At 51.8% G+C, this 25968-nt stretch overlaps 1 protein-coding gene across 3 annotated transcripts; it reads left to right on the forward strand.

Moving 5' to 3' along the window:
• The first annotated feature begins 838 nt into the window (after nt 1-838).
• DMKN (dermokine) lies at nt 839-16969 on the forward strand. Of its 3 annotated transcripts, none has more exons than XM_066348559.1 (20): nt 839-1430; nt 1707-1922; nt 2032-2091; nt 2381-2431; nt 2584-2862; nt 4017-4079; nt 4308-4358; nt 5662-5706; nt 6382-6435; nt 7289-7339; nt 7460-7507; nt 7706-7753; nt 10764-10820; nt 11552-11599; nt 13611-13661; nt 13775-13816; nt 14146-14217; nt 15226-15249; nt 15358-15405; nt 16661-16969. In XM_066348559.1, the coding sequence occupies exons 1-19, from the start codon at nt 1029-1031 to the stop codon at nt 15403-15405; spliced, it is 1710 nt and encodes a 569-aa protein (XP_066204656.1). In that variant the 5' UTR covers nt 839-1028; the 3' UTR covers nt 16661-16969. The 3 variants fall into 3 exon arrangements, with proteins under 3 accessions (XP_066204656.1, XP_066204657.1, XP_066204658.1); XM_066348560.1 differs by having other exon boundaries at nt 15358-15401; XM_066348561.1 differs by lacking the exon at nt 15226-15249.
• Nucleotides 16970-25968: the final 8999 nt, after the last annotated feature.

A 25968-nucleotide genomic window follows, 5' to 3' on the forward strand; every position in this document is an offset into this window, starting at 1 on the left:
GTGAGCTGCTGCAGTCCCAGCCCTCCCAGGAGGCCATGAACTCACATGAGTGTCCCCTCTACGATGGGTAAACAGGATGGGTGCCTGGGTGAGCCGCTCCCTTCCTAGGTCTTTTCCTCCCACACATCCCTGGGGGTGGCTGGCCCACCCAGCTCCCCTGCTCCACACCCAGCTTTTTCAGCCAAGAGCCACCAGGATGCTAACTGCAAAACTCTGATGACCACTCTCGGGGCCATGGCCGTTTCTTTCCTGGACACCTGGGGTCCCTACTGAGACCTGAGGCCAGTCTCACGGCTCCCAGGCTCCCTGTGAGCTGGAGGGTGTGGAAGAGAGTGAGGCAGTCACCTTTATGTAGCAGCATGGAAGAGGAGAGAAATGGGAGGAGCAAAGGCCAATTGAAACTTAGAGAAAAGACCAAAAAGGGGACCTGAATCCCATTCTGGTCCCCCCAAGTTAGGCTGGCTGATACCTAGGGTGGGTCCTGTTCCACTGGGTTACCTACCCCTGCCCTGCTGGCAGGGCTCAGCCTGTGATTCCCCTCCATCTGCCACCGGGAGGAGACACCAACAGCCTATCTCCTGAGATGCCCCCATCCCCACCCTGTGCCCCAAATTCCTGGGGTTGGGAAATTAGAACACTTTTGCACCCATCTCATTCCATTTCTCCCTTCCTCCCTGATACACGGGCTCCCTCTCTGTTTCAACACAGACTTTGAGACTCACAATTACAGCTCATTACCCTATCGGAGCTGGCCCTGAGTCACTGGGGGAGGGACTCGGGGATGCCCATCCCTGTCGCCTTTTCCTAAGCTACAGTATAAGGAGTAGTGGCAGGGAGGAGGACTCTGGGAAAGTAGGGGAGTCAGGGAAAGGAGAGAGAAGCCTGCAGACCTAGAGGGAGGGAGAACAAGAAGTGAGAAGGAAGAAGAGAACAAAAGAGGCACACAGACACAGAGGAAGAGAAAGAGTCAATAGAAAAAAACTTGGGTGGGAAGAAGACACTCAGGAGAGAGAAGGAGCGAGGCAGAGATGAAATTACAGGGGTCCCTGGCCTGCCTCCTGCTGGCCCTATACCTGGGCAGTGGGGAGGCTGGCCCATTGCTAAGTGGAGGGGCAAGTGCTGAAGCAGGTATTGGGGAGGCCATTGGACATGGCGTGGGAGATGCCATTAGCTATGGAATCGAGAAGGCTATTGGCCAAGGGGCTGGAGAGGCAGCCAACTCTGGAATCAGGGAGGCTATGGGCCCGGGAGTGAGGGATACCTTTAGCCATAGGGTTGGAGAGGCCGTCCGCCAGGGGGCTGATGAAGCAGCCCATGCTCTTGGAAACACTGGGAGTGAGTATGGCAGACAGGCTGAGAATATTATTCGACATGGAATAGATGCTGCCCACAGCTCCTGGCAGGGGATGCCTGGCAACGGTGATGCTTGGGTGAGTGGCTAGAAGTTGGGTGTGGAAATGGGAGGCTGTGGGCAGCTGGGTTGAGAATCTTGGGGATTGGTTGAGAGGATGAAGGGGTCTCTGACTTGTGGCTATCTGGGGAAGTTTGCTCCCATGTTATGCATCCTTCCCCCACCACCTTGGGGTCTCACCTGCCTCTCCTTATACCCTGCCCTGGCTCCTCTCGATCTTAATTGCTCTGCTTGTCCTCCACCATCACAGAGTGAGAGGTCACATACACTAAGTGTCTGTATATTGTCTTTGCAGGGAACCAATGGCCAGCCTCCATCTGGAGGCCATGGCACCTTTGGTTCTCAGGGTGGCTTTGGAGCTCACAGCCAGGGCTATCCTGAAGGGCCAGGTGCTCCCTGGAACCATGGACCCTCTGGAGGCTCAGATGGCAGCTTTGGAACCAACTCTCAGGGGAGCTCCTGGGGCCAAGGAGGCAATGGGGGGCCATACAACTTGGGGCCCAATGCTCAGGTAAGTAAGCACCCCAACTCTGGTCTTGCGACCGTCCCGCCCTCAAGCCCACACCCTCCATGACTCCCTCCTCCTTTGGATCCCCTACTCAGTCTCACCCTCCCTGCAGGGAGCTGTGGCCCAACCCGGTTATGGCTCAGTGAGGGGCAACAGCAACCCAAATACAGAGGTAAGAGGAAGAGTCTGGGGAAAAAGAGGGTGTCCGGGTGCTTGTGACAGAATGTGGGAGAGACAAAGAGGGAAAAAAGATGGAGGGCAGGGCTTGGGGTAAGAGGAAGGCGGCCGGGGAAGAGCGAGGGGTGGGGGGAGGAGGCAGGGGAGGGAGGGATGCAAGTGAGATGGGGACGGGGGAGAGACATGTAGGGAAAGAACGCCAAGCTCTAAGAGGAAGGAGACCTGGCCTATGGCGATGGCTCTAACTGAAATCTCAAAAGTCACCTGTCCTCTTTGCTCTGCAGTGCACCAACCCCCCGCCCTCTGGCTCAAGCGGAAGCTCTGGCAACTCTTGGGTAAGAGGACAGGCGACCTGAGGCCTTTGGCACAGGGAGCAAACAGAAGCTCTGCTCCCGCAGACTGGGCAAGCAAGAGAGGGAGGGGTGGAGGGAGGCAATCTTGGCGTTCTCATCTTTAGTCCTCACTCTGGTCCCTTCCTGCCCCTCAGGGAAGCAGCGGCAGTGGCGGCGACGGCAGCAGCAGTGGCAGTGGCAGTGGTGGCAGCAGCAGCAGTGGCAGCGGCGGCGGCAATGGCAGAGGCGGCAGCAATGGCAGCGGCAGCGGCGGCCGTGGCAGCAGCTATGGCAGCGGCAGCAGTGGTGGAAGCAGCTATGGCAGCGGCAGCAGTGGCAATAGCAATGGCAGCAGTGGTAGCGGTGGCAATGGCAGCGGCGGTAGCGGTGGCGGTGGCAGTGGCAGCAGCGGCAGCAATTCTGGGGGCAACTGGGTGAGAGTTCTGGTCCTTTGTTGAAGGCAAAGATGGGGCTGAGGCTCCTGGGGGCCCCTGCTGAGAAGACACACTCCAAGGTCTTCCTGGACGTGCCAGCTCCAGGGTGGGTGGCATCACCAGCAGTTGTCACCCTGTGGCTCCTTCAGCGTCAGTCCCCCATCTTCCCAGCCCCACCAAGCAGGGTGCCTTAGATATGCACCCCCATTTTCCCAGAAGAAGTGTCCTCCCTACTTCTGCTCACTCTCCCTCCTCTCTGCTCTGCCATGGGGGTGGTTTCTGTCTCCACTCTAACCCCTGTTCCTGTGGTCGTGCCCACTTGGCAAATCTGACTACAGCTGGGGGTGAACAGCTGAGAGGTGGGCACAGAAAAACACGACACTGGTTAGGGCAGCTCCCAGGAGAATGGGGGCAAGTCCTCACACGTGGAGACTTAAGGCCATTTACAGAGCTGTGGTTTGGAAGAACTAATACAGTGCACACATGAAGCCCCTCCGCATGGATGAAAAGGCCAGGAAGGGACCACAACCTGGCCGCTGGATGGGGGAGGAGGGCTCCAAGAGGAAGGCCTGAGAGAGAGAAAGCACTGCTGGCTTCCTTGGGCGGCGGGGGGTCAGGGAAACTTGTCGGGCAAGAGGAGGGAAGCAACTAGAACAGCTAGATAACATAAGCTGCTTTAGTTTACTGCTCCTTGGACTACCTGCTTTTACCCCATCTACGAGCAACCCTTAGAAAATCTAGGAATTTTGATCAGGTGACCCTTCTAGTGACCCCTCCCCCATTCCAGGTTCCAGGAGAGGGTGAGGGGAGAGGACAGTCAGGGGCAGGACAGAACAAGCCTCAGCCTGCCTTCAGATGTTAGCATCATGTCTTTCGTGAAGTTAGGCTACAGATGCCTCGCCCTCAACCCAGCAGGTGGTGGGATGTGGGGAGCAGCAGCTCAGAATCCCAAAATAATCCCACATTTCCAAATACACGCAGCCACACTGGGCCTTCTCTGTGTTCCGAATAACTTCCCTCCTTGAATGACTAGCTGGTAGTATTATACTAATGTCCACACAGATCACCTGAAGATGGGAATGTATTGAGGTTGGGGACTGTTTGATCCCTTCCAAGTCCTTTAAGACACCAGGTGGACTCACTTTCCCTTACAGGAACACAATGCCAGCTCTTCCTCAGGTAGCACAGGAGGAAGTGGTGGTGGAAATAAACCTGAGGTGAGTATTTAGTGTCCACACCTGCACAGATCTCCCTCAAACTGCGGGTAGGAGAGTAAGAGGCCCCTCAGACATTGGGAGAGCGACAGCTTCTGCTGGGAAAGGGGTGGACTGTTGCTGAGGCGGGCTGACGAGGGTTAGCTGCGGGTGAGAAAGCTCCCGTTTGAGGGTGGGGATTGGTGTCTGGGTAGGGCCTGGAAGCAAGTCTTCTCTTTCTTTCTCCCACAGTGTGACAACCCAGGGAATGAAGTCCGAGTGTCTGGAGGCTCTGGGGGTCAGGTGAGAGCCACACCGGTGTGGGTACTGCGGTTCATCACTGCAGCTGTGCCCATTCCTTGTAACCCGGCCCTGCTCAGCCCCCTGCTAACGCTGACCTCCATCCCAGCCCTGTCTGTGCGGAGTTTACAATTTAGGGGAAGAAACAAAGCTCATGAAATTACTAACAGTCTCCAAAGTAATAATTAATTGTAAATCCTTAAGTGACATACCCACTTTATAACACAGATGGGGCTGTGAAAAATCGTATGAAAACCAGTCCTTTTAGAAACATAATTGTTTCAAATGTACTATACCTGGCCAGTGAAGAGAATTCAGTGACCTCTTTGACATCGTTTTGAAATCATACATTGCCCTCTAGTTATTCTGGAAGTTTGAGTATTTTGTCAGCACCTGCAATGCTGACAGAGGAAATGTTACGCTAATGTCCACACAAATCACCTAGAGGTCTTGTGAAGACATAGCTCTGATTCAGCAGCTCCGGGGTGGGGCTGAGATTCTGGCTCTGCCAAGGTCTGGGTGAGGCCGATGCTGCCACTCTGTGCCTCTGTGCGAGGGCCACCCTCAGGACAAGGGGCATGACCCTGTGGTGCTCCATTGACAAGGCTCTCTGAAGAGCCCCCTACAATATTGGCGATACTAACCTTGTATGGGTAGATGGGTTTTAAGAAAACCTCTCCCGGTTTGTAACTCTATCTTTAGTTTTTCACATACCAAAGTCTCTTTTTCTATGGTTTCTGCTCTTGAAAATTAAGGCCTTTATTTTCTTCTAGATCTACTAATACTTGTTTTAATTTCATTGTTAAATTTAACTCTTTAATCCATCCGGGCTTTATTTTGCTGTGCATTGTCTAAAAACAGAAGGGAGGAAACTGCTAAGGTATAAATAAGTTTTCCCTCAAAAAACTTAACTGGCATTCCCAGTCCTGTGTATTGAATTATTTCCACCACTAATTTAAAACATCACTTATAAATAACTTAATGTTTGGGGAAAGCTTCTGGGAGTTCTAATTTGTTAAATCGGTTCATTTCCTCCGGGACATTACCACACCACTTATCCACGAAAACGTTAATGGTGCACTAATAGCCGCCAGGACAAGTCCTGCCTGCTGCTTGTCATTTCCAGTGTTTTCTTGCCTATTCTTGCACATGATTCTTCCAAATGAACTTCAAGATGAGTCTGACAAGTTCCAAAAGAGAATTCCATTAGGATTTTAAGAGGAATCATATTAAATCATACATACATTTTCAGGGATGGACCTAGGATCTAAAACAATGATCTGTATTTTATTGTCTCATCCCTCAGGGCTTCAGAGGACCCAGAGGCCCCAGTAGCTCTGGCGACATAAGGGTAAGGCGATGACAGGTCTTGAGAGTAGGGACAGTGGCAGCAGTGTGTGGGATGGAGGTCGACTCTCCAGAAACAATACTAACAGAGCAGACAGTTCCCCATCCCCACCTGGTCTAGATTTTAGCTCTGGGAGTAGAAGAAGTGCCGATGGGCCTGGGATCCACACCAACATTGAAAGCGGGACTCAAGAGGAGCTGACCTCTAACGTAGGAGGAGACTAGGCCATCTACTTCTGCACCACCTCAGCTCCCACTGACTCTCCAGCTAGCATCACCTTTGTGACCAATGCAAAACATCAACCCACCTGGGGTTCTGCAGTTTGAATTAATTCAGTACAACAGCCTGGCTGGTTCCTGCTTTGATGCCAGGGGAGAATTCTTTGGTACAAAGGCCCTTTCCATTGAATTGTGGACAGCTTGCAGACATGAATAGAAACAGAGATGGTAACAGTACCAATGAGCGTCATAAATGAGCAATAACCCGATCCACAAGGGGATGAAACAAGGCTTGCCAGGGAAGATGGAGACACCCAGAGAGAAGGGCCTCTCTTAGGGTCAGGCATGTCCTCGGCCGTGCTCTTGTTTCAGTCCCCTGATTCAGGAGTCCGCCGCCTACATCTCACCCTGCATACTGCCTGCCTTCTCGCCAACTCGTCCCCATTTTCTTTCTCCTCAGGAAATAAGCAAGGAGGGAAGTCGCCTCGTTGGGGGCGCCCAAGGCAATTATCAGGTGAGAGAAACGGCTTTAGGTCTTAGGAGAAGGGGTGGTAAAATGTGGGGATAGAATGCAAAGGGCCTGGGAAAAGAGACAGAACTATCAGTGTCTTCTCGCTAGCTGCTCTGAATCTGTGTTGGGTGGCTAGTAGGAGACCAAGTGAGGCTCGGGCTCCCTGTCGTCCTCCCTCACTCCTTCCTCCTTCCAGCTGCACCTGTGCCATGTTAACTCTGTGAGGGGGAAACAGCAGACACAACTAGCAGAATGGCCACGGGGATAGTTTTAAAAATCACAGTTGAGAAGTAGTGTTGAGAAGTAGAAAGGAAGTGAACTTTGAATGAGATAGAGGGGTTCCAATGCCAGCTGGGCTACTTGTCATGGTGCATCTTCAGGCAGGTCAGTTGACCTCGAAGAGCCTGGCCTTCCTGTTGGGTAAAAGGGGCACAGTGAAGCCCCACTTTTCCACACCCACAGTTACTGCAGTTTTCTGCAGCATAACCTGACCGAGGCACTCAGGGTCCAGACACTGAAGTCTGACATGGAGACAGAGCCTGATGCCAGCTGCTGGACAGCTCTAAGTTTCAGCTCCCTCCACAAAGGAACAGCAGGACAAGGCCCAGTGCTCAGCGCATAGTGGGACTGTACTGCAGGGAGTGGGCAGGGTGATTCTAGGAAGCAAATAACGAGCCATTCCAGGAAGGCTTTCTGGAGTGGGGGCCTTAGGTGCTGTGTAAGAAGAGAGGTGGCTTTACAGAGGGCACCTGGTGCTTGAGCAAAGGCGAAGACGAGTGGGCCAAGAGCAGGCTGATCGGTGGTATGCATGACAAGGTGTAAGCCTTGAACAGCAGTCCTCCTTTTCCCCATCCAGGGGCAAGGGTTCCGTGGGGAAGGGGAAGCTGTCAATGGAATCAATAACTTGGTGAGTGGAGGCATCATCCCACCTTGGGCCGGGTCCCTCTGGATAGCCATGGCTCCCGCCCCTGCCTTCTGCTTACAGAGTGGGTTCTTACTCTCATCCTATTTCTCATTGGTTCCTTAGAACTCTCAGCCATATACTGAGCTCTTCAACTTTGACACTTTCTGGAAGGTGAGTTCAGCAAGACTGCTCTGTTCATTCTCTTTTGGAAAACCAAAACCTTGTCCCTTGACCCCAGAAGATGAAGTCCTCTTTCTATAACAACTATCAGCGATGGCCCTTGACCTCTTTCATCCTGGGGCCCTGAGCTAATTACATTATGATTCGATTTGGCTAAGTCTCCTTTTTGTTCTCCCTTTTTTTCTCCAGAACTTAAAATCCAAGCTGGGTTTCATCAACTGGGATGCCATAAACAAGGTAAGGGCTGAGGGCCATGCTATTTGATCTTTGTGGGAGAGGGATATAGAGAAGAAAGCCAAACCTCTGCTTGGTGATGATGGCCGCTAAAAGCATTTGAGCCAGAGCTAAAAAAACCCCCAAAACCAAAAACCAGAAACAAGGAGAAAGGGACAGCAAAGATTTGAAAAGAGGGAGATTTTGCAAATAGTTGGGAGTTGGAGATGAGAAATGAATGGGGCTCTTTCATATCTTAATGTGCATATGAATAAATCTGAACCTCAGTTTTCCCTTTGAGACCTGGAGATGAATGGGAGAGAATAAGTAGGCATAATCCTCAGGGAATCAGAGAGACAGCAGAGGCGGGGCGGGCGGTGGGCTGAATAGTAAGGTGGAGCTAACGGGCCACATGAGGACTGGCAGAGAGAGGAGGGAAAGAGGAAACAAATATCTGCTGAGTGCCTGATGGGTGACCCGTATGTATACAATCTTATGGGACACTTGGGGCCCAGGATCCCTTTCTTCTCCTCCTTGTCCAGCCCTTTCTCTTGCAGGGGAACCTCTAGACAGGCTGATATGACATTAGAGTAGTAGAGGGCATGGACTGGAAGGAGACAATGAAGGCAGACAAAAACCCCACACAAATACCAAAGGCAGAAGTTGCAGTTGGCAGCCCAATGATGTGTTTTGTTTGATCCATTAAAAACAAAGCAAAACAACATGGCCTGACCAGTGGTGGCACAGTGCATAGAGCGTTGACCTGGGACACCGAGGTCCCAGGTTCGAAAACCCAAGGTTGCCAGCTTGAGCACAGGTTCATCGGCTTGAGTGTGGGATCATAGACATGATCCCAGGGTCACTGGCTTGAGCCCAAAGGTCACTGGCAATACAGACATCTCCCAGGGGGCCAGGTCAGACAACCAAGTGTTTTCGCATATCTCGAAGGTAGTAAAGTGAGTGCTTGTAGTTAGGCAGGATTCATTTAGGGTAGCTTCCTGGAGGAGCAGATCTCAGTAGAGGGGCAGGACAGAGTTGGGCAGAGAAGACAACAGCAGCCTCATTTCCTCATGGTGGGGGCTGAGGGGCTGAGGACTTCCTCCAGAGCGAGGAGTGAAGACAGGGGGACTATACAGAATATTCCTGGCAAGGAATGGGCTTTATCAAGCCCAAGCTGGAATATCTGGGTTTGACTGGCTGACAGCCATGGGCAAAAAGGTCCCTGCAGATTTCTGGAGCAGGCGTCTAATCTAACCTGGACTTGGCCCATTAATTCCTGAAGGTTGCTAGTTTGAGCCCAAAGTTGCTGGCTTCAGCAAGGGGTCACTGGCTCAGCTGGAGCCCCCCAGTCAAGGCACGTATGAGAAGTAATCAATGAACAACTAAAGTGCCACAACAACGAGTTGATGCTTCTCATCTCTCCCTTTCTGTCTGTCTGTCTGTCTCTCTCTTGCAAAACAAACAAATAAACACCTCTCCAAATATGAATTAGTTGCCAAAGTTTAAAAGTTTGTAGACTTCACAAAATGACTTGGATTTCTGACTTCTCTTGCAAAATTTGGCAATGGGACCCCTTTCCACAGGCTACGATAAACTAAAGCTGAGTAGCAGCTGCATCTTGTCATAGGGGCTTACTCTCCAGTGGCCAAACTCCCCCTGCTCATCATAGCCATTCTAGCCATCTGACTGCTCCAGTGTGCAGTTGAGTTTCTAACCCCTAACTTAAAAGAATGAAGACGAGGATCCTGCCCTCGAAAACTTGTGGGGTAAGGGGGTGGTGGTAGAGGGAGGCAAAGAGGCAACCCAAACCACAGGAAGGTCGAAGTCTGCCCTTTGGGGATAAGGGAGAGTGGAAGATAGGAAATCCAGATGTTCCCATATACATCACAGGTCTGGTTTGCATGAAATAAATGAACAAAATAGACTGTTTCTGTTTTAGAGAGAACAACCTCTGGCAGGGTAAGACTCCTTACTGTGAAGCACAGGAAGGCTGGACCCCTGAGCATGGGGAACTTTGATTCTGATGAGAGAACCAGTGCAAATACAGACATCTCCCAGGGGGCCAGGTCAGACAGCGAAGTGTTTTCACATATCTAGAGGGCAGTAAATAAAGTGAGTGCTTGTAGTTAGGCAGGATTCATTTAGGGTAGCTTCCTGGAGGAGCAGATCTCAGTAGAGGGGCAGGACAGAGTTGGGCAGAGAAGACAACAGCAGCCTCATCTCCTCTCGGTGGGGGTTGAGGGGCTGAGGACTTCCTCCAGAGCGAGGAGTGAAGACAGGGGGACTATACAGAATATTCCTGGCAGGAATGGGCTTTATCAAGCCCAAGCTGGAATATCTGGGTTTGACTGGCTGACAGCCATGGGCAAAAAGGTCCCTGCAGATTTCTGGAGCAGGCGTCTAATCTAACCTGGACTTGGCCCATTAACTCCTGAAGTCCCATTCCTTGAGCTGCCTCTTAGAACCTATTTCTTTGCCCAGGACCAGAGAAGCTTTCTCATCCAGTGACCTCCAGACCAGGAGTTCCCAGATGGGAGCCCCCACCCCTTCCTAAAACAACACTATCTCATCACTAATCTCAACCTTTGCTCTTGAAATAAACCTTAGCTGCCCCACAGTCCTGGCCACTGCTCCTTTCTTACATCCCCACTGTTATCCCAGGGAAACTTGGAAGGGGTGACCCCACCCCCGCAGCTTTGGGAACTGGGCTAGTGGTGACATGGGAGGGGGAAGGGCAGGCCTTCGTCCTGAGGCTTTGCTGCAGCTGTGTTCATCCCGAGGAAGGGAAATGCTGTGGAGAAGAACCCTGTAGTGCCAGGGGCAGGGAGGATGGTGAATGGCTTCAGAGATCCAGCTTTTCTCTCTTCCTCTGCTTCCAAAAATAGTTTTCTGGTCCCTAAAGATACCCAGCTTCCCCCCAAACCTTGGTCACAGTGCAGTTCTGAACACTGAGCAATGGTGGCAGTGGGAGTAGGGACTGATGTGACCGGGGGTGAGGCTCGCTGCTGACCTGCTGTTCGCCTTTCACCCACAGGGCCAAGGCCCGGCCCCCAGCACGCGGGCTCTCCTCTACTTCAGCCGGCTCTGGGAGGTAGGACAGTGCTCGTTGTTTGAAGAACTGGGATTCTGGTCATCCTGTCTCTCTCTCCCCCTCCCTCAAGGCAGCCAACCCCCAATTCCAGCCTACCTGTCATGAAACTCCCCTTCTTTATTTTTTTTAAGTGGGTAATGTCACCTAAATATTATCACTAATACCATCAGAAATTCTAACACTCCTAATAAGCTTATCTTCATCTAACCTCAACCACACCCTGCTCCAAAATGCATTCTTTTTTTTTTTAATTATTGAATTTATTAGGGTGATACTAGTTAACATAATTATATAGGTTTCAGGTGCCCTATACACATCTCTGTACACTGTATTGGGTGTTCACCCCCACCCCGCATCAAGTCCTCATCCATCACCATTTATACTCCATACCCTCCTCTGCCCCCCTCCTTCCAGCCATCACCACACTGTTGTGTCCATGCGTTTATTTATTTTTTTGTCCTCTTTTGCTCTATCCCTCCATCTCCCTCACCCAACCCCCACGCCTGACAGTTGTCTGTCTGCTCTCTGTGTGGGAGCTTGTCTCTGTTTTGCTTGTTAGATCATTTTGTTCCTTAGATTCCACATCTGAGTGAAATCATATGGTACTTGTCTTTCTCTGACTGGCTTATTATTTCTTGTACGCGATCTCGAACCTTTTCCAATGAGCTGCCACACTTCACTCCCTGAATCCCATCTCCCTGTGGCCCACTTATCTCTCCTTCTTCCTCCAGGATTTCAAACATAACACTCCCTTCTTGAACTGGAAAGCAATTATTGAGGTAAGGGTGGCAGGACTTCTTGTTTTGGGGTCAGGAAACTCAGCTCTGGGGACATGGGGTTCTGGTTCCTTGGCTTTCAGATTCTGTCCCAGTTCCTTATCCTCTCTGCTGTGGGAAGGTCCCTTCCTCCCTTCCCGAGTGGGGGTGGGGTGGGAGAGAGAAGCTGTGAGTCACTGAGTAAGGAGCAGGGTGGCAGGTCCTCCCTAGGATAAAAGCCCAGGCCAAGGGTTGAGGCCCTCAGTCACGGGAACATGAAGCTGGCCACCGTCTCCTCTCTGCTGCTGCTCCTGCTGGGCATGGCCTGGCTCCGGGGGAGCCACGCTTGGGTGGGTACTGCATGGTGAGCAGGTGGTGCGGCCAGGAGGTGGGGAAAAGGGAGGGACCTCAGGGCTGCAAAGGAGGACACTAGGGAAGAAAGCTGAAGGGAAACAGCAGGTTTGGGGGAGGGGATCAGGTCACTGTCAAGTGCAGGCAGGTGTACTGGGTCTGAATATCTGGGTTCTGGGAAGGATGGACTTGGTCTTCGGGTCTTCCAGAAAGCCATAGCTTGATTCTGCATGCCAGCAGCCTTTGGGAATCATCCCTTAGGCACCGAGGTTAGGATTGCCCATTCACTCATCTGCATGGACCAGGCACCAAGGCTGGGCAGGCAAGCCAGGCGAGGGGAAGGGCAAGGCCTCCCAGGTGGGTGTTGTCATGTACCCATGCGGCACTAACATGGTCACGTCACCGGATTCTTCAAGAAAAATTAGAAATCTGATTTTTCATTGTACTCCACTGAATTAATTTAAAAAGTACAAACCAAGTAAAAAATGTCTGGAGGCCTCTGGTCAACCAGTTTGTGACCTCAGTGTTAGGGCTAATAGTGGAGTTAAAACTCAGTGTCAGGTGAGGATAAGGTAGAGAGTTAAGCCAGTGAAGAACATTTTTTATTTTTTATTTTTTTAATTTATTTTTTCATTTTTTTTTTTCAAAGCTGGAAACGGGGAGGCAGTCAGACAGACTCCCGCATGTGCCTGACCGGGATCCACCCAGCACGCCCACCAGGGGGCGATGCTCTGCCCACCAGGGGCGTCGCTCTGTTGTGACCAGAGCTAGTCTAGCGCCTGAGGCAGAGGCCACAGAGCCATCCCCAGTGCCCGGCCATCTTTGCTCCAATGGAGCCTTGTTGCGGGAGGGGAAGAGAGAGACAGAGAGGAAGGAGAGGGGGAGGGGTGGAGAAGCAGATGTGTGCTTCTCCTGTGTGCCCTGGCTGGGAATCGAACCCGGGACTCCTGCACACCAGGCCGACGCTCTACCGCTGAGCCAACCGGCCAGGGTGAAGAACATTTTAACCCTGTGTGCATGTGAGGTGGTGCTCCTAGCAGAGAAGGGATGATGGAAGGAATGAAACTCCCCTCCCACTGCTCTGAAGCTTCCTCTTGCTCAGTTGGGGGAGGGAGGTGGCATGTGCTTCCCCTGCATGCTTTAAGTCGCTTTGTCTGATTCCGGTGTTTCTCCCTTTTCCTTCTCTTTGATCAGGAGCTAACATTATACCCTTCACTTTATCTCTGTGGGAACAGCGTTTGTGAACAGGGATAGAAGGTTCCATGAGGGGAGCAGGGTTTGGTGTCAGCAAAAGGTGGGCTGGGGCTGAGGGACTTGGGTCTGCCCCACAGGGCTTCCGTGGGCACCACACACTTGTCATTCTAGCTCGGTCTTAGGCCAGCCTGCCAGCCTTCCAGCAGCCGGGGTGGGGATGCTATTGCTAAACCCAGGTCTCTAGCCTTGCTCCCCAACACTGGGTGTAGGAATCTGCCTGCATCTATCTGGGCCATCAGTTTCATCCGGGCTCATTGCCTTCTCTGCAGGCAGCACTTACGGACCACTAAGAGGGTGGGCAGGGTGGGTGGGATGCCGGTGCTCCGAAAGGGGGGCAGGGCCTAGGCAGCAGGAGGCTGGAGTCCCGCAAGTCTGGCGAGGCCCTGAGGACTGTGGAGACACCCGCACTGTGGCTCCTTCTTCCATACAGGGTCCCAACCCATCATCATCACTTCAGAAGAGGGCTGGCGGTGCTGGTCAGGTAAGTCTCTGCCCTCAGACTGACCTTGGAGGCCCTTGGTGGCTCTCAGTCTTGTTTCTCCTGGTCAATCTCAAATTCTCCTCCTTCACTCCTCTGTTCTGTAATTTTCTCAGCCTGGTGCAGGATGGGCAGACGTACCTGCTGTAACTTCTAAGGTAAGATATCTGCCGTGCGATCACCTGAGTTAGAACCTCACTCCTCTTCTTGGTCTCCTTCCCTCATCTCCCAAGTAACACTTGAATTGGGACAGGGAAGAAGGCTGGGCCATTTGGGCTAGGATCATAAAGAGGGGAGGGTGTGGGCTGTGGATGGCTGAAGGAGAGTCTAGAAGAGAAAACACATGATGTCAGCAGGGGAGAAGGCAGCAGCTTTGAGAAAGGTCCAGTCAGGGCCGGGAGGTGGGATGTTTATTCCAGAGCAAAATGCCTTCATCTCTTCTGTGCTGCCGCCCCCCACGACCCACCGCCCCTGCTTTCTTCCACAGAACTACAATTATAACCAGCAGGCACACTCTGGTGCTTCTGGTGGGCAGAACTCAGCCAAGATTCCCGCTAAGGTGAGACTTTCTACTGCCCTGCTTTCCTGTTGGGGTCTCTGCATGGAGGAGAGGGAGGGAGGCTTTCACAGCCAGGCTCCTCGACGGGGGTTAGCTGAGGCCACATCCTGTTTGCTCTGAAAGGCATGTCTCTCTACACCTTCTACCTTCCACTTGCAAACTGCTTTTAGGGACTCTCAGGGAGCTCATCAGAAAAGATGACAAGGGAGCACTGGTTACATCACATGCCATGGAGGGAAAACTTGGAACTCCTATCCTCTCAAAGAGGAATATGTGCTCCTCAAAAAGGTCACACAAAACCTGGCAGAACAAATAGCCTTCCTGTGCAGTATCTGCTTTCTACGTCTAACTGCTGACCTTCTGGGGCGGTGGGGGTCAAGCGGGAGGAGGACAGGAGAAGCTAGCCCAGGAACTCTTCATTGGTGGGAAATAAATGCTTCATTCCACAAAGGAAATAAAAGGAAAAACATTTGAGAATTTTGTTGCATTCAGCTGCAAAGAAAGCAATCTTATAAATCCAGTAAATAAATGTGCTAAATACTAACTGAGCTGGTGAAGCACAAACAGGCGGTATTCCCTTCACCTCTCAGAATAATCAAGCCCTGCCCGCAGGGGGTGGCCTTCCGCTGAGAGAGCAGGGACTCCACTGACAGAAGGCAAAGAGGCAGTTCATACTACCTGTGGGCATCCGCTTTGCCAGTTATGTGACCAGTGTCCATCCACCTTGCAGGCAGAGGGAGGCCCACCTGTTCTCACTCCCTCCCTGTGGTCAGTGTGTGCTAAGGGACTGCATTCAGTAGCACCTTGGGTAAAATGTACTTAGGATGATAAGTTCTGCTGTGAAAAAAAGTCCATGGGCTGAATGTCCACAGTCAGACCGAAGGACCTTTAAGGCAGCCTGGTCTGAGCCTGTCCCTTTACTGGGCCTTCCTGAGCCCTGAGGACATGGCAGAGTCCAGAGAGGCCACTGTAGCCCCCACATCTCCTCCTCTGATCTTCTCTTCACAGGGGGGAGTCACAGTTGTTTCTTCGGTAAGTACTGGGGCAAAGAAAATCCGGCTTGTGAGAGAAGGGGACTGAAGCCAGAGGTTGTGCAGGAGTCAGTGCAATGTCTACTCTGACATTCTCCTTGTCCTGCAGGCTTCTCGGGCGCAACCTGGCCTGCTGCAGTGGGTGAAGTTTTGGTAGGTGAGTGTGCTGGAGTGAGACATGCTCGGCTATACCCAGGAGCTGAGGCACCATCACCCAGGGGCAGGGCTGGGGTTGTGGTATTTCCTTTCCTCTGGGTGGATGTTCTGAAGGTACTGAGGAGGTGAGTCCAGAGTGCGGCATGGAAAAAAAAAGCCATAAGGTATGCCCTACTCAGAAACCACCTCTGAGCGCTGAGTGAAGGCCTGGTGGAGAGGGGACAGGGACCATGCAGGGACAGGGATGAGGAGGACAAGGAGGAGAAGAACGAGGGACAGGGATGAGGAGGAGAAAGAGAACAGCACACCAGGTGAAGGAGAGGGACCAGGATGGGAGCTGTGCAGGGGAACCGTAGAGAGCCGAGCTTTCAGGTGTAAAGGGTCAGAGGCAGGAAGAAGAAGTGAGTCCCCAGTGGAGGAGAGGTAATAGATTAACTTGACAGAACCACACAACCGATGGTGGGACTCAAATAAGTTAACAACCAGGTCTCTGCCCTAATGACTGTTTTAAATATAAAAAACTGATATATTGAAAGGTAGTTTATTATTTCATGCACTTAAATAAGAACAATAAAAGAGGTACACAAAACTGGATTATAAGAAAGAGTTTTAAAATATTAATGAAAAAATATTAAATACGTGACAAAAAACAATAAAACTGTTATTTAAGATATTTTCAGTGACAGTCTGTCACACCCCCTCCCCCCGTTGTTTGGCACTTTTTCTCTTCACGTAATGTTTGTTTACTGAAGTAACAAACACAAGGGAATGAAAATGTAGTATTTCATCAAAGGTATAATGAGTTTTATGACATGAATAAATAAATATTACAAGCATAGTTCCAACAAATTTTTTTCACCTGTGGACGGAATAAATATTACTACGGGTGCTTAGAATACACTGTTGCGCAGATGAACGTTAAAAAAGAGTAAGGAACGTAAATTTGTGGTTTCCACATTGGGTGGCTGCCCAGGCGCCCACCTTAGAGAGAACCCTGATTACAAGTGCTATTTTAACAACCGGTTCATCGAACTCAACAAAAAATTAGGTATTGGTTCTGCCAAACCAGTGCAAACCAGCTGAATCCCACCACTGCATACAACCTTTTTTAGGAGATAGCAAAAGTGAGGAGGTAGCCGGTAGAATAGGTAGACAGGTAGAACTATGGCAGCTCAGAAGCTGGTTGAAAGAATGCCTACTTTCAACAGATATGGGAGTAGTCACATTCTACCATTTGCTCTTTTCTTTTCTTCTAGAAAATTCCTCCCAATCATGCCTGAGGCCCTGAAAAAGTCAGTCATTAAGGAGGCCGACTGCACCCTGTCCCCAGCTCTCCCGCCGTGCCGGGCCTGGTCTGGGTGTTGACATCTGCTCTTTCTAGGTTGGGGACCCGGTCTGTCCTTTGTCTCTTCCCACCCCATGTGGCGTCTCCTTGACCACCAGCCTCATCGAGTGAACCAGCCACTGTCTCTGCCTATTCCGTTTGTGACCTGAAGTCACCGAGAACCCTTCAGGAGGAGCTTCCCGCTTTTGAGTTTCTCTGTGGAAATAAAACATGAATCTTGTTTCTCTAAGACTCGAACCTTTTATTCTTCAATACTATACGGGTGGCCTGGATCAGGGAGGATGGAGGAGTGATTTAGGGGCAGATAATCTGCCTTCCTCTTGAGAATAATATACAAAGTGATGGGTTGAGAGAGGTACAACCTAGGTAATCTTAACAAGAAGTAGCTACCTGGGCTCACTGGGCCTCAGTTTCTTTATTTGTCAGAAGTGATCTTTGCCCAACCTCTATCTGAATCCTGCATTTGCTGCCCCTGAAGCAGGCACAGGCATTTTGCTAGCCTGAAAAAGCAATGAGGGGCTATTTTCACATCAGAAAGTGGGAGTTGGCCCTGGCTGGTAGAAGCGTCGGCCTGGCGTGCAGAAGTCCTGGGTTCGATTCCCGGCCAGGGCACATAGGAGAAGCGCCCATTTGCTTCTCCACCCCTCCCCCTCTCCTTCCTCTCTGTCTCTCTCTTCCTCTCCCGCAGCAGAGGCTCCATTGGAGCAAAGATGGCCCGGGCGCTGGGGATGGCTCCTTGGCCTTTGCCCCAGGCGCTAGAGTGGCTCTGGTTGCAACAGAGCCACGCCCCGGAGGGGCAGAGCGTTGCTCCTGGTGGGCGTGCCGGGTGGATCCCGATCGGGCGCATGCGGGAGTCTGTCTGACTGTCTCTCCCCGTTTCTAGCTTCAGAAAAATACAAAAAAAAAAAAAAAAAGAAAAAAAAAAGAAAAAAGAAAGTGGGAGTGAAGAGCCTGTTCAAAGAGAGACCCGTCCCAGACGGTGAGGGAGGGGCTGGAATAAGAGCCAGGGGTGCGCTGCAGAACATGCCTCTAAGGGCACTGGAGGGCGGCGGAGGGTGCGGCGGGCTGCCACGCTCGGGAAGACGGGCAGCGGCTCCCCTCCAGCATCTTCTCACACGCAGCGGCCCTGTGTCTCCAGGATGCGGAGGGACAGCAGAACACCTGTACTCCAGTAGAGCACCAGTACAACAGGCAGAGTCCTGAGCACGGGCTGAGCCCAGACTTAACATCAGCCCAGGAGCCCTAAGGACAGGGCTGGAGAGTCTCCACTGGAGAGTCTGTGAGCCAAAGTCCCGCCAAGGCCACACTGAGTGTCCAAAATTAAGGAGCCTCCACTACTCACCCCTTACATTCCTTCCGGGACCCAGGGAGTAAAAGGAGGACCTGAAACAAGTGACTCCCTCTGAGACTGTAAGCTTTTGAGGGCATGACTTGTCTGCTTTGGTCACTGCTCCAAACTCAGTGCTTAGCTTGGGCCTGAGACAGGGTAGGGTAGGCCTCAAATATGATGACTAAATCAAAGACACCTGCCCCAAAATGGACTTGGGGAAACTGACTTGATTAAAGCCGCCTGAATTGAAGAACAAGGACTACTTCTTTGCTCCTCGTTTCCTTCTCATTTACCTCCCTGAATTGGGGCTGCTGCTTTCTATTTGTCTTGGGTTTCAACTGTACAGGGACAGCCTTGCAGTACCTCCTTGTGGCCATGGCGGGGAGAACACAGCTGTCCCGGGGCCAGCACTCAGTTCTTCCCGCTGACGGACAGCTAGCTTCCTGGAGAATGGGTGAGATTTCAGAAACAGCCGGAACTCAGGTCTGCTGGAGCCAGTCCCGGAGAGGCTGAGAGAGAGGCTGAGAGAGAGGCTGAGAGAGAGGGTGAGAGAGAGGGTGAGAGAGAGGCTGAGAGAGAGGCTGAGAGAGAGGGTGAGAGAGAGGCTGAGAGAGAGGCTGAGAGAGAGGGTGAGAGAGAGGGTGAGAGAGAGGGTGAGAGACAGGGTGAGAGAGAGGCTGAGAGAGAGGGTGAGAGAGAGGGTGAGAGACAGGGTGAGAGAGAGGCTGAGAGAGAGGCTGAGAGAGAGGGTGAGAGAGAGGGTGAGAGACAGGGTGAGAGAGAGGCTGAGAGAGAGGGTGAGAGAGAGGGTGAGAGAGAGGGTGAGAGACAGGGTGAGAGAGAGGCTGAGAGAGAGGCTGAGAGAGAGGGTGAGAGAGAGGGTGAGAGACAGGGTGAGAGAGAGGGTGAGAGAGAGGGTGAGAGAGAGGGTGAGAGAGAGGGAGAGAGAGGGTGAGAGAGAGGGTGAGAGAGAGGGTGAGAGAGAGGTTGAGAGAGAGGGTGAGAGAGAGGATGAGAGAGAGGCTGAGAGAGAGGGTGAGAGAGAGGGTGAGAGACAGGGTGAGAGAGAGGGTGAGAGAGAGGGAGAGAGAGAGGGTGAGAGAGAGGGTGAGAGGGTGAGAGAGAGGGTGAGAGAGAGGGAGAGAGAGAGGGTGAGAGAGAGGGAGAGAGAGGGTGAGAGAGAGGGTGAGAGAGAGGGTGAGAGAGAGGGAGAGAGAGGGTGAGAGACAGGGTGAGAGAGAGGGTGAGAGAGAGGGTGAGAGAGAGGGTGAGAGAGAGGGAGAGAGAGGGTGAGAGAGAGGGTGAGAGAGAGGCTGAGAGACAGGGTGAGAGAGAGGGTGAGAGAGAGGCTGAGAGACAGGGTGAGAGAGAGGCTGAGAGACAGGGTGAGAGAGAGGGTGAGAGAGAAGGTGAGAGAGAGGGTGAGAGAGAGGGTGAGAGAGAGGGTGAGAGAGAGGGTGAGAGAGAGGCTGAGAGAGAGGGTGAGAGAGAGGGTGAGAGAGAGGCTGAGAGAGAGGCTGAGAGAGAGGGTGAGAGAGAGGGTGAGAGAGAGGCTAGAGAGAGGGTGAGAGAGAGGCTGAGAGAGAGGGTGAGAGAGAGGGTGAGAGAGGCTGAGAGAGAGGATGAGAGAGAGGGTGAGAGAGAGGGTGAGAGAGAGGCTAGAGAGAGGGTGAGAGAGAGGCTGAGAGAGAGGGTGAGAGAGAGGGTGAGAGAGAGGGAGAGAGAGGGTGAGAGAGAGGGTGAGAGAGAGGGTGAGAGAGAGGGAGAGAGAGGGTGAGAGAGAGGGTGAGAGAGAGGGTGAGAGAGAGGGTGAGAGAGAGGGAGAGAGAGGGTGAGAGACAGGGTGAGAGAGAGGGTGAGAGAGAGGGTGAGAGAGAGGGAGAGAGAGGGTGAGAGAGAGGGTGAGAGAGAGGCTGAGAGACAGGGTGAGAGAGAGGGTGAGAGAGAAGGTGAGAGAGAGGGTGAGAGAGAGGGTGAGAGAGAGGCTGAGAGAGAGGGTGAGAGAGAGGCTGAGAGAGAGGCTGAGAGAGAGGGTGAGAGAGAGGGTGAGAGAGAGGCTAGAGAGAGGGTGAGAGAGAGGCTGAGAGAGAGGGTGAGAGAGAGGGTGAGAGAGAGGGAGAGAGAGGGTGAGAGAGAGGGTGAGAGAGAGGGTGAGAGAGAGGGTGAGAGAGAGGGAGAGAGAGGGTGAGAGAGAGGGTGAGAGAGAGGGTGAGAGAGAGGCTGAGAGAGAGGGTGAGAGAGAGGGTGAGAGAGAGGGTGAGAGAGAGGGAGAGAGAGGGTGAGAGACAGGGTGAGAGAGAGGGTGAGAGAGAGGGTGAGAGAGAGGGTGAGAGAGAGGGAGAGAGAGGGTGAGAGAGAGGGTGAGAGACAGGGTGAGAGAGAGGCTGAGAGACAGGGTGAGAGAGAGGGTGAGAGAGAGGGTGAGAGAGAGGGTGAGAGAGAGGGTGAGAGAGAGGGAGAGAGAGAGGGTGAGAGAGAGGGAGAGAGAGGGTGAGAGAGAGGGTGAGAGAGAGGGTGAGAGAGAGGGAGAGAGAGAGGGTGAGAGAGAGGGTGAGAGAGAGGGAGAGAGAGGGTGAGAGAGAGGCTGAGAGAGAGGGTGAGAGAGAGGCTGAGAGAGAGGGTGAGAGAGAAGGTGAGAGAGAGGGTGAGAGAGAGGGTGAGAGAGAGGGTGAGAGAGAGGGTGAGAGAGAGGGAGAGAGAGGCTGAGAGAGAGGGTGAGAGAGAGGCTGAGAGAGAGGGTGAGAGAGAAGGTGAGAGAGAGGGTGAGAGAGAGGCTGAGAGAGAGGGTGAGAGAGAGGCTGAGAGAGAGGGTGAGAGAGAAGGTGAGAGAGAGGGTGAGAGAGAGGGTGAGAGAGAGGGTGAGAGAGAGGGAGAGAGAGAGGGTGAGAGAGAGGGAGAGAGAGGGTGAGAGAGAGGCTGAGAGAGAGGGTGAGAGAGAGGGTGAGAGAGAAGGTGAGAGAGAGGGTGAGAGAGAAGGTGAGAGAGAGGGTGAGAGAGAAGGTGAGAGAGAGGGTGAGAGAGAGGGTGAGAGAGAGGGAGAGAGAGGGTGAGAGAGAGGCTGAGAGAGAGGGTGAGAGAGAGGCTGAGAGAGAGGCTGAGAGAGAGGGTGAGAGAGAGGGTGAGAGAGAGGGTGAGAGAGAGGCTAGAGAGAGGGTGAGAGAGAGGCTGAGAGAGAGGGTGAGAGAGAGGGTGAGAGAGGCTGAGAGAGAGGATGAGAGAGAGGGTGAGAGAGAGGCTGAGAGAGAGGCTGAGAGAGAGGGTGAGAGAGAGGGTGAGAGAGAGGGTGAGAGAGGCTGAGAGAGAGGATGAGAGAGAGGGTGAGAGAGAGGCTGAGAGAGAGGCTGAGGTGGTCACATGGTTCTGGACTCTTGGGGCTGAAAGCAGCGCTTTAGAGTGTAAAGTGCCACCTTAAGCAGATTAAGGCCCTCTTGTGTAAGGACTGTAATAAAAGGGCACACTTTCTCCTGCCTGGACCTCTGAAACCACTTCACAATGTCCTTGTCGTCTTTCTCTAAAATCCCTTCTCTATGACAGCCAGGTAGAATCCTCAGCCCAGAATCTCCCACCAGCTTTTCACTAGCCCTGGAATAAAATCCCAACATCTCACCACGGCTCAGGGTGACCTGGCTCTGGCTCCCTCTAGGTGTCATCTAGACCTGGGAGAGGCCCTTGGGGAACACTGCTGTTATCCTCCCCTGAACCTCAGAGCTTCAGAAGTTTGGAGCTTTAGGTCTAAATTCAGATGTCCTTCCCCGAGCCAGCTTAGCCAAGGATACCTACATAATCACTCGCACATCACCCGATGTTACCCTCTTCACAGAATTTGTCGTTCTCTGAAATTATCTTGTTTCCTAATTTTTTGGTAGATTATGATCTGTTTCCTCCACCAGAACATAAACTCCGCAGGGCAGGGACCACACCCATGTTCAGTTCCCAGCACCAAGAGCCGGAGTGACTGTTCAATAAATATTCGTGAGTTAGAGAACAATCAGAATTGAGTTGGATTAGTCCAGGAAGTCTTTCCGAGAGGAGTGTAAGTGAAGGGTACATAGGGACAGAGGGCAGTGGCTAAGGAAGAAACCAGACCGGCTGGGCAATGCGGCTGCTTTCCTGGGTGTTATAATTTATAACACTGGCAGAGGGGAAAAGGATGGGACAGGGATGCCCTGAGCTCTGCCTCCCAACACCCCACATACCCTAATCCCCCGAACCCTGGCCCCCCTTCTCTCCAAGGCTTGTCACCTGGGTGTTCAGCAAGGCCCTGCAGCCCCAGTGTGCATCCCTTCAAAGCCCCCATTCCGTCCCTGAACCCAGGCCAGTTCCCATCCGCTAGGTGTGTCTGTAATGTAGCAATCAGGGCTGGGCCTCACCTCCTACCCACACTCCAGTTCTGGCAGATCGGAGGTGGGGTAGGGGCAGGCCTGTGGGAAAACAAGGGTTCACTGATATGTTCGGAGAGGGAACTAGGAGATCAACCAGACTTGGAAATGGGTTGATGCAGAGCCAGCTCCATGGCTCTGCCTGTTAACCCGATGTGACATATCCAAAGTGATACTGGATCCCAGTCCAAGTCTCCTTCCAGCCATTCCCCAGACTGCTGAGACCTTCCCCCAGTGAGGACCCCTACCCGCCTGACCACCGGACACTCAGGAAACAGACTCACTGAGGCAGTGTAGATGGGGGAGGGGCAAGGAGCCTGGAGAGTAACAGTAGTTAGCACTCACAGCATAATTCATGTAAAGCCAAAGTTGTCCTTGAAATTCCATCAGGAAGATACTAAATTGAAACAAATTCTAAGTCTAGCATAGCCCGTTTTTTTCCCCAGCACAGGAACTAATTTTCTTTGGTTGCGCCTATGAAGTAGCTGGCTTATATTCAGAGGGATTATAAAAAAGTACCTATCTCTAAATACCAAAATTTTAAGCACTAGAATTAGAACTAAAAATGTCTTTAAATACATAGTTGGTGTGGCAAGACGCTCATAATTGACGAGGCACCTGGAGCCTGAGGGGCTGCGGGCTCATTCTGGGGCAGATGCTCATCGGTGCCGCTAGTCTCTTAGCTCTGTTTTCGTTTTGCCAAGAGTGTACAGATTAATTAATTAAAATTAATACTCATATGCTCAGAGCTGCCACCTCTGGCTGTGCAGGCTGCATACCACAAAGGACACCTGGTCAGGAGGGCTAGTGGGGACTAAGTGCAGCCTGCCCCCGCTCTCAGGGCATGGGTCTAATTCACACAAGGTGTGCACGGGCCAGCTGAGGACACAACTCCACCGTACAGCAAAGAGACAATACGACGCAGGCTCTGGAATCCTGGGGTTTGAGCGCTGGCCTTGCCACATACTGTCTGTGTGACCGTGAGTAAATTACTTGACCTCTATATGCTGTGGTTTCCTTACCTAAAGAACATGGATAATTATAGTACCTACCTCACAGAATCACTGTGACATTTCAATGGGATCATGCGTTCAGAGCACTTAGAGCAAGGCCTGACATATAGTAAGACATCAATAAATTGGCTAACATTATTAGCAGCATTAGTATTAGGTGGAGAGGGAGAATAGGGAAGTCAGTTTGTTGTTTATGGACCCTAGAGCCAAATAGAAGATGGCATTTGAAGGTGTTTGGACCATCTGTTGCTTTAGATGCCGAAGTGTTCCTGCGTTAGCATGCCAAGTTAGAGTGGATTTCACATTAGTTGTTCTCTTTTGTTGATTCTTCATTCATTTTGTTCCTGGATTGGACTCTGCTGACAGAATGATGGTTAATGAGCTCCTTTAGTCACTTTTAATTTTTTAAAAAATTTTAAATGTTTTTATTTAGAACTTAAATTTGATGGAGTGTTAACTAATTAGTAAGAATTCATTACACATGAAAAACTTAGGTCCTCCGGAAAACCTTTTGGGAGGTGCTCCACCCACTGCGGTCACTTTTTTTTTTTTTTTGTATTTTTTCTGAAGCTGGAAACGGGGAGAGACAGTCAGACAGACTCCCGCATGCGCCCGACCAGGATCCACCCGGCACGCCCACCAGGGGCGAAGCTCTGCCCACCAGGGGGCGATGCTCTGCCCCTCCGGGGCGTCGCTCTGCCTCAAGCAGAGCCACTCTAGCGCCTGGGGCAGAGGCCAAGGAGCCATCCCCAGTGCCCGGGCCATCTTTGCTCCAGTGGAGCCTTGGCTGCGGGAGGGGAAGAGAGAGAGACAGAGAGGAAAGAGAGGGGGAGGGGTGGAGAAGCAAATGGGCGCTTCTCCTATGTGCCCTGGCTGGGAATCGAACCTGGGTCCCCCGCACGCCAGGCCGATGCTCTACCGCTGAGCCAACCGGCCAGGGCCTGTGGTCACTTTTTTACTTGTCCCCTCCAGTAGCACCAGCTGCCCATGACATCTATTGTCACAGGTCACCTATGCTTAGTGAGTGTCCCTCAAGCATTGTCTCTTCAGGTAGCTCTGAAAAGAGAGAGACACCATTATAAAAACAGAAGTGGCTTCCTAAGAGGAATAAGACGTCAGGGACTGGGGTGCGGGGGCAGCAGAGGAATTGAACTTAAGTGCTTCTGGGGTGCATAAAGATTGCTCACGAATGATTGTAGCTCTCCCACTCCAGGCCTGCTATCTGGGTACATTGCATCAGGTTGGGTAAAGAGACCAACTCTTAAATAAGGTCTTGCTTTGTCCTGACAGTACTAGTCTATGTTCCAGCACCTCCCTGTTACACCAGGAACCGGTTGGGCCACCTGAACTTCATTGTGGAGAAGGCTGCTTGATTAAGATGTTTTGTCACTTTGAGGTAATACAACACCTAAGCTGGGGGAGAGGAATGAGGGGTGGGATAAGTCAATGAAATGGAGGAGGAACTCAAAGCTCAGGACTTAAATCCCATCTCCAATTGGTCAGCTTTAAGACCCGTTTTTTATTTTTTTCTATTCCTTGTCTTAAGTCAAAACAATCGTCTCTCTGAAGACCCAAGAGTAAAAGATGAGCAGTTTAGATAATGGGAGGGATCCATCTCCAAAGGAGGAAAGTGTACCATTTGGTGGAAGGATGCTTGAATTCTAAGATATCCAGTCTAACAAATGTTGGCTCCACCTGTACTCTGTGTAAGGCACAGTGCCTGGGGAATATAAAGGTGATTAAGATATAGTTCCTGACCTCAGGAACTTCATATCCTAAAGAGAAATAAGAACGTAAGTTACTCTAGGTGCAAGGTCGGAGAGATACACATAAATTGATACACCGATTCTAAGCAGGGCAAAGTGTGCAGGGACGGAGGGGCGGGGGGCGATGGGAAAAACCAAGGAAGCTTTATCTAACATGGCTGTTGGATTCGGAGAATTGGAGATGAGAGAAGGGCATTTAGGAACAAGGAACAGCCTGGAAAGATGCTTGGAGGAGGAAAAAGAAGGGTCTATTTGGTATGGAGTCTAGTTTGGCCAGAATGTGAGGACATGCAAAGGCAGTACAAGAAGAATGAGTTAGAAAGTTAGAAAGGCAGGATGAGACCAGAGCCTGAAAGGTCTTTACTGCCAGTCTAAGGAGGTTAGACAAAACTGGGTAGGGTAAAAAAAAAGTCTGAATTATAAAAGAGGAATGAAAAATATAAAGGAAAGAGAATCAAAAGAAGAGGCTGCTTAGGTGCCACTGGCAGTCCCTTGGAGGGACAGGTCCAACCTGTCTCCATCCTAGCTCCATTTGCATGAGGAAGCCCATTGCCATCTCCTTCCTACTGCCTAGGGCAGAGTGTGAATTGAGAAATCCCAGGTAAGTGAGGAACAGTCCACACCTCCCCTCCCAGAGCCCCAGGAGTGGGCGACGGGATCTGGGGCTGAGTCAGTGGGGTGGGGACCCCATTTCTGCTCACATCTGCCTCCCTGGGAATATAAAGGGCAAG

The sequence above is a fragment of the Saccopteryx leptura genome, chromosome 9 (genome assembly GCF_036850995.1).
Source record: "Saccopteryx leptura isolate mSacLep1 chromosome 9, mSacLep1_pri_phased_curated, whole genome shotgun sequence".
Classification (NCBI taxonomy): domain Eukaryota; kingdom Metazoa; phylum Chordata; class Mammalia; order Chiroptera; family Emballonuridae; genus Saccopteryx; species Saccopteryx leptura.

Coding starts and splice junctions, on each gene's coding strand:
- DMKN (XM_066348559.1), top strand. CDS start 1,029: ATGAAATTACAGGGGTCCCTGGCCTGCCTCCTGCTGGCCCTATACCTG. Junction 1,431..1,706: donor CTGGCAACGGTGATGCTTGG/GTGAGTGGCTAG, acceptor TTGTCTTTGCAG/GGAACCAATGGCCAGCCTCC. Junction 15,250..15,357: donor GAGTCACAGTTGTTTCTTCG/GTAAGTACTGGG, acceptor CTTGTCCTGCAG/GCTTCTCGGGCGCAACCTGG.